Source organism: Octodon degus, unplaced genomic scaffold (assembly GCF_000260255.1).
Source record: "Octodon degus isolate 3935 unplaced genomic scaffold, OctDeg1.0 scaffold00128, whole genome shotgun sequence".
Classification (NCBI taxonomy): domain Eukaryota; kingdom Metazoa; phylum Chordata; class Mammalia; order Rodentia; family Octodontidae; genus Octodon; species Octodon degus.
Genome location: NW_004524704.1, coordinates 1,311,671 through 1,317,670, shown reverse-complemented (window position 1 = coordinate 1,317,670; position 6,000 = coordinate 1,311,671). Strand labels below are relative to the sequence as shown.

The 6,000-nt window shown below is 48.5% G+C and overlaps 1 protein-coding gene across 2 annotated transcripts in view; it reads left to right on the top strand.

Annotated features, from left to right (window-relative positions):
- Nucleotides 1-6,000, top strand: part of Dgkg (diacylglycerol kinase gamma) — a 167,557-nt gene that overhangs the window by 129,852 nt on the left and 31,705 nt on the right. For both annotated transcript variants that reach the window (XM_004640881.2, XM_004640879.2), the window contains one exon: nt 204-381. In XM_004640881.2, coding sequence (XP_004640938.1) covers nt 204-381 — 178 coding nt within the window. The remainder of the gene's footprint in view (nt 1-203; nt 382-6,000) is intronic.

Here is a 6,000-nt window from a genome sequence, read left to right as displayed (position 1 = left end):
TCTCTGTCTCTCTCTCTCCTCTCTCTCTCTCTCTCTCTCTCTCTCTCTCTCTCTCTCTCTGCCTGTCTCTCTCTCTCCCTCCCTCCCTCTCTTTCACATACACACATGCACACACGGGCGCACACATGCACACCTGCATGTGGCACCTTGGCTTACAACTCACCAAAGACGCTAACAGGTGGCTTTTGCTCTCTGTCCCCCAGTGTGATGGAGCTGAGGTAGACCTGAGCAACATCTTCCTCGAAGGCATCGCCATTCTCAACATTCCCAGCATGTACGGCGGCACCAATCTCTGGGGAGAAACCAAGAAGAACAGGGCTGTGATCCGGGAGAGCAGGAAGAACATCACTGACCCGAAGGAACTGAAATTCTGCGTCCAAGGTAAGCCAGGCATGAGGCTAGAGGCCCTCGACCAGTGCCACGGTAAGGCCCAGAACGTTAGTGCTGGGGTCAGGGGTGCCAGCCAACCGCGTCGGGACCCAGCGGGCTCGGTGAAGGCTGTAACCTGGAGGGACCTGGTGCTCCAAGGAAGCTGCACTAATTCATCATCCCTGCTCTGACAAAATCCCCAAGTGGACTGAGAAGACAAGATTCACAAAGAGAGAAAAGGCGGCACCAGTAGAACTGCGAGACACCATAAGGTTCCATGTGGCGCCAGCCGCCACTGTCACTGTTTCTGGTGTCACCAGTGTCTACATCCTGTGGCCCTTTCTCAGCATTAGTCTCTCTTCATCTCAGGGACCCTGGCCCCACCTGGCCACGCCCTTTCCTGGCAATATTTGGTCTCTGTATTGTGCTAGACTCCCTCCTGCCTCACTGGTCTCTCTGAATCTCTTTCCTTTCTGTCCTCTTGGAGTCAGAGGGTCCCCATGCAGGGTCCTTAGCCTTCTTTTCTCTTCTTTCTGGACTCACTTCCTTGGTGACCTCGTCCAGTCCTGAGACTTTCAATGCCATGTGTGTGTCTGAGGTGCTGCCAGACCTCTCTCCATCCTCCCTGGGCTTCACGCTTGTGTACCCAGCAGCGGGGCAGAAATCCTCTGTTGTGTCTCGTAGACACCATGGGCTCTGTGTGTCCACAACTAAACACCACTGTCCCCCTCTAAGCCGTGTCCATCCCAGTTGCTGGCAACTACGGCTGTCCTGGCACCCAAATCAGATCACTGGCACTGTATGAGAAAATCAGTTAGCTCAACTTTTTAAAAATATCCAAGGCCCAACAACTTCTCACCCCCACTTTCCTCCCACCCTGGTCTGAGGTGCTACCTTCTGTCCCCAGATTGTTGTAGAACCTTCTCTCAGAATTCCTTGCCTCTACGCCTGCTAAGTAGAGCCTGTTCTCACCAGTGCCGCAGGGACCCCTGTGAAAACACATCAGATTGTGCCATGCTCTGCTGAAAATCCCTCAGTCGCTCAGAGTAAAGCCAGTGTTCTTAGTGTGATGTGGAGCCCATGTGGTCTGGCCTCACCCAGCTCTAGGGATCGAACTCACAGCCTTGCACCGAGCTACATCCTCAGCCCTTTTATATTTTTCACACATTCTGAGACAGGGTCTCCACAGGCCACTAAGTTGCACAGACTGAGCTCAAATGGGATCCTCGGGCTGCAGGCTCCCAGAGTGCTGGTACGGTAGGCGTGCACCAGTGTCCCGGCCAGACCTCATCTTTTGTGACTGTCACTTTCACTCGCTCTGCCTCTGCCACCCTGGAGCCTGTACCCAAGCAGGCTGCTTCCATGAACCCACTGTTCTTTCAAATGACGTGAAAGGGGACTCGGTCAAAGCTGGTTTCTCTGTGGATTGTTTGATCTTCATGGGTTCTCAAAGGCCCAGTGGGGAGCTGGAGAACAAAAGTGTGTAGAAGACCATTGCCTAAGACCCCATACTGGCAGCCAAGGTGCTGAGTTCTAGTCTTAAGTATTCCTGCTAGCCTTTTTTATTTTTATTTTTGACACTTTAGTTTTCTTTTCTATAAAACCAGCATCTCACTAAAAGCTTGGATAGTAGATGGATGGGGTTGAATTGGATCATTGGTTCTAAAATCAGGCCTGCTCATTGAAAATGAAGATTCCTGCACCCCGTCTGATCTATCTAAGCAACCTCTGGGTGGCTTCCTAGAATTTTCAGCTTGTAATGAGTTTGCTAGGTGACCCTGATGGGCTGCTAGGTTTGAGAACCATTGCTGCAGACAAATAAATGCCCACGGCCTCTTCCTAGCATTGTATGGATCTGGCTGTGTGTTCTGGATGTCCCAGGCTATAACTGCTGCGGTTCGACATAACCCCACCGACAGAAAGAGACAAAGCTCGGTTCCTCGTCACAGTGACTTGCCTCTCTCACACCCGTGTTTTCATCAAGCTGTTTTATTCCTGGGTGAGGTCATCAGGGAACATCATCCCCACACCTCCATCCTTTAAAAGAGGATGTAGGATTTTTTTTTTTATTTCTCTGTTGTCCTCCCAGGGCCCCTTTATTTTGTACAGTAAGCTTTTCAATTTGTATAAATTATTAAACTGAATAATGTGTTCCTCCTTTCTCCCTTGGCAGGGGAAGTTAAGAGTGCTAGCAGAGGGTGGGGGAGCACTGAGGTTGTATAAAGTTCCTCCAAATTTTCCCACCGTGGGGCTCCAGCTCAGCAGCCCCACCAGCACCCAGCCCTATTAGAACAGAGAAGGGAAGGAGCAGGCCAGAATCCTCCCTCTCTCCCTGCCACAGGGCTTGGGGAAGCTCTTACTGAGGTCATGTTCTGGTGAAGACTCAAGATCAACCTTTATCTTCCCCTTAAATGTCTGATTTTATAGCTTCCCCTTCTTCAAGCCAGAGAAAAGGATCTGCTGATCACTGTTTACCATCATTCGCAGGAACTTTCTTCCCCAAATCCCCCTCTCCCATCCCCAAAATGTGCTTTCAGAGCTAAAATTAAAGCCACTTCCTGTTCTTTCGATGAGGACATGAGCTGATCAAAGCTGAGGCTCTGGCTTCTGGGCTTTGTAGAGAAACACCAGGCCTCAGCTAGCTTCCTAAAAGGGCCACGATCGTGTATGAGTTGGGGTGTTCGGGAGCGAAGCTCAAGAGGCAGCTTACCTAGTGGAAAAGCACTGCTGACCTGGGAGTCAGGACAGAGATCCGGATTTCATTCCAGGCTCTGCCTCTCATCACTGTGTGACCTTGGACGTGTCTCTCCCTTGCCTTGGGTCTCGATTTTCCTTATCCATAAAATAAGCAAAGACTGGAAATCGTATTTTGAGTTTACTTACAATTCCACAAAATTAAAGCCTCGATAGATGTATTTTGTCTACATTGACTTCTTTGTGCACAGAACTGAATACAATGTTTCCTTCTATATATTTTGTCCTAGGATTTCTAGGCTGGTGGCTGAGGCAGCAGGGGGCTCTCTGTGCAGGCTCTTCCTTTTGGGGAATTCTTTATTCCTTGACAGTTTCACTGGGATTGGATGAGAGGCCAAAGACAGAAGAAAGTAGTGGGAGAGCAAGCCTTTGTCATTGGCAATGCCAGAGGAAGTAACAGTAGAGGAGACTACTGTCAAATTTCTCATCACAGATCAATCTTTCTCCTGGGAAAAGCAATCCCGTCAGACGGTATTCAACATTAACATGAATGAGCTCTATAAAATCACTAGCTAATGAAGAAAAAAAAAAAACAGAGCACAGGGAAAAGCTCTAAGCTTGCAGTGAGATAACTTGGGTTTAAGTTTTGGCGTAAAATATAAACTGTGAAGGTTTTCAGCTTTGTGAACCTTGGAAAATTCCCCACATCCCTTTGTCTCCACTTCCTCATCTATAAAATGAGCATCACAATACCTAACTTGTTATGAAAGTGAGTGGGTACAAAAGTGCTTGAACCATAGGAGAAACTCAAGCTTAAAAATAACCTTCAACTGTTTGGGCCTAATGTATGCTCGAGCACATCAGTTGAATTCGGGGTTTGATTGGTTTGGTTTGGTTTGGTTTGGTTTGGTTTGGTTTGGTTTGGCTTGGGTTGGGTTGGGTTGGGTTGGGTTGGGTTGGGTTGGGTTGGGTTGGGTTGGGTTGCTCTAGGTTGGGTTGGGTTGGCTTGGGTTGACTTGGCTTGGCTTGGCCTCATTTGGCTTGGTTTGTTTGCTACTGCTGGAGAACACAGGGCCTCCACACTGAGCTCCATCTGCAGCCCTTTTTACTTCTTATTTTGAGACAGGGTCTTGCTAAATCCTTAAGTTGTGCTCCCAAGCTGGGCTCAAACTTGTGATCCTCCTACCTCAGCCTCCAGAGTATTGGCATGACAGGTGTGCACCACCACACCTGGCTTGTTTCTGACTTTGAAGTTGTTGTCATCATCATTAACATCCACCTGCATTTCCACTAAGCAAAAGCAGAGCTCTGTCAAACTCCAGCCCAGCCTTCATCTTAGCACAGTAAACGAACACTGTCAACTGCAGCCGCTGTCATTTCTCCTAGACTTTTCAGACTCCAATGATGGAAGCTGAGAGTTACTCACCTTTATATTTCCAGTGCCCATCCCCAGTAATTATTGAGAAAAAGGTTGTTAGATAAATAAGAAGCACACAGCATTGGTTACTTTTAGTTTTTACACCAACAATAAGAATAGTGAGAAACAATCTTATGTTTCACTGTAGCTTGTAAAGAATTTTGCATTTATTAAATTAACATATTCCTAATCAGAAACTCATGACCAACATTATTCCCAATCAAGATTGTGTTCCTATTTCACAGTGGGATGGGGCAAGGGCCTGCCAAAGGTTAAAAAAATGGGTAGGACTTAAACAGTTTATGTACAGAGAAGCATCCAATCCAAGACCCAGGGCCATGGTTCCTAGCCTATCCCATAATGGCTAGCATCCACTGAGAAAAGTTATTGTAAACGCTAACATGTGCAATGTACCAGGCTCTCAGAACATCGGAAGCATTTAGAGCTAGTCCGAAGAAGGATTGTATATTCATTTTTGAAATTGTGTTCTTCCTGCAAGGCCTGCCTAATGGTCATCTCCTCCCTGGAGTCTTTGGGGTTCCCCCAGAAGTAAGACGCCCCCTGAAGGCGCAAAGCACTGACCTCTTTTGTCTGTCCCACCAGCACACCGGCTGAGTTGTGCAGTGTCCTAGGCACACGTATTCCCCTTACATCTCTCCCCGCCTGGCCCTGAAAATGAGGAGCGTATCATCTTCATGTTTGTACCCCTTTCAAAGTCCCCACCTGACTGGCTCTCAGTGTTCTGCAGCGGCATTTGCTGCTGGGCAGACTGGGGATCCCTGGCCTTCTGGTACAGTGGATAGCAGATTGTGAGGTGGAAGAGGAAAAGGCAAAAAGTGAAAAAATCCTGAAAACTAAAAGCAGTCTCATGTCGACATGAGGTTGAGAATTCAGTTTCTTGGAGCTATTAATGAGCTGGTCCTCTTCAGATAAGCGATTCAAGGTGGTATAGCACAGCAGTCCCCAGCCTTTTGGCGTGAGGAACTTGTTATGGGAAAGTGGAATAGTCTAGCCTAGATCTCTGCACAAGCGTAGCTCACAGCAGCCTTCGAAGTCCTACGAGAATCTACTGCCTCTGCTGATCTGACAGGAAGCGGAGCTCAGGCAGTGAGGAGCCACAGTGAACACAAGTGAAGCGGCAGTTACTGAGCTCTGCCCTCCTTCTCCTGGGCAGCCTGGATCCTAGCGAGTCACAAGCAGTACGTGCTGTGGTCTGGGGTCAGGGGCTCCTGACTGCGAGGACTCACGGGTGAGGGCCCACGGTGGAGCAAGAGACTCACCAGTGAGTAACAGTTTAGAGGACCCAGGCCTCACTGCCGCTACCACCTCAGTGACGATAAATGAACCGTCACCCTCTCCGAGCCTCTGCTTTAAAATTTCCAAAGTGGAGCAATGATCGCCTCTCTCCCTCGGTGTTGTTTTCAGAGTTAAATGGGATCACCCTTGCGGAGCACATGGCAGACTGTAGAACGTGGTGAGCTTTGATCAACAGTACTCAGAAGTCTTGTTTGGTGATAAGT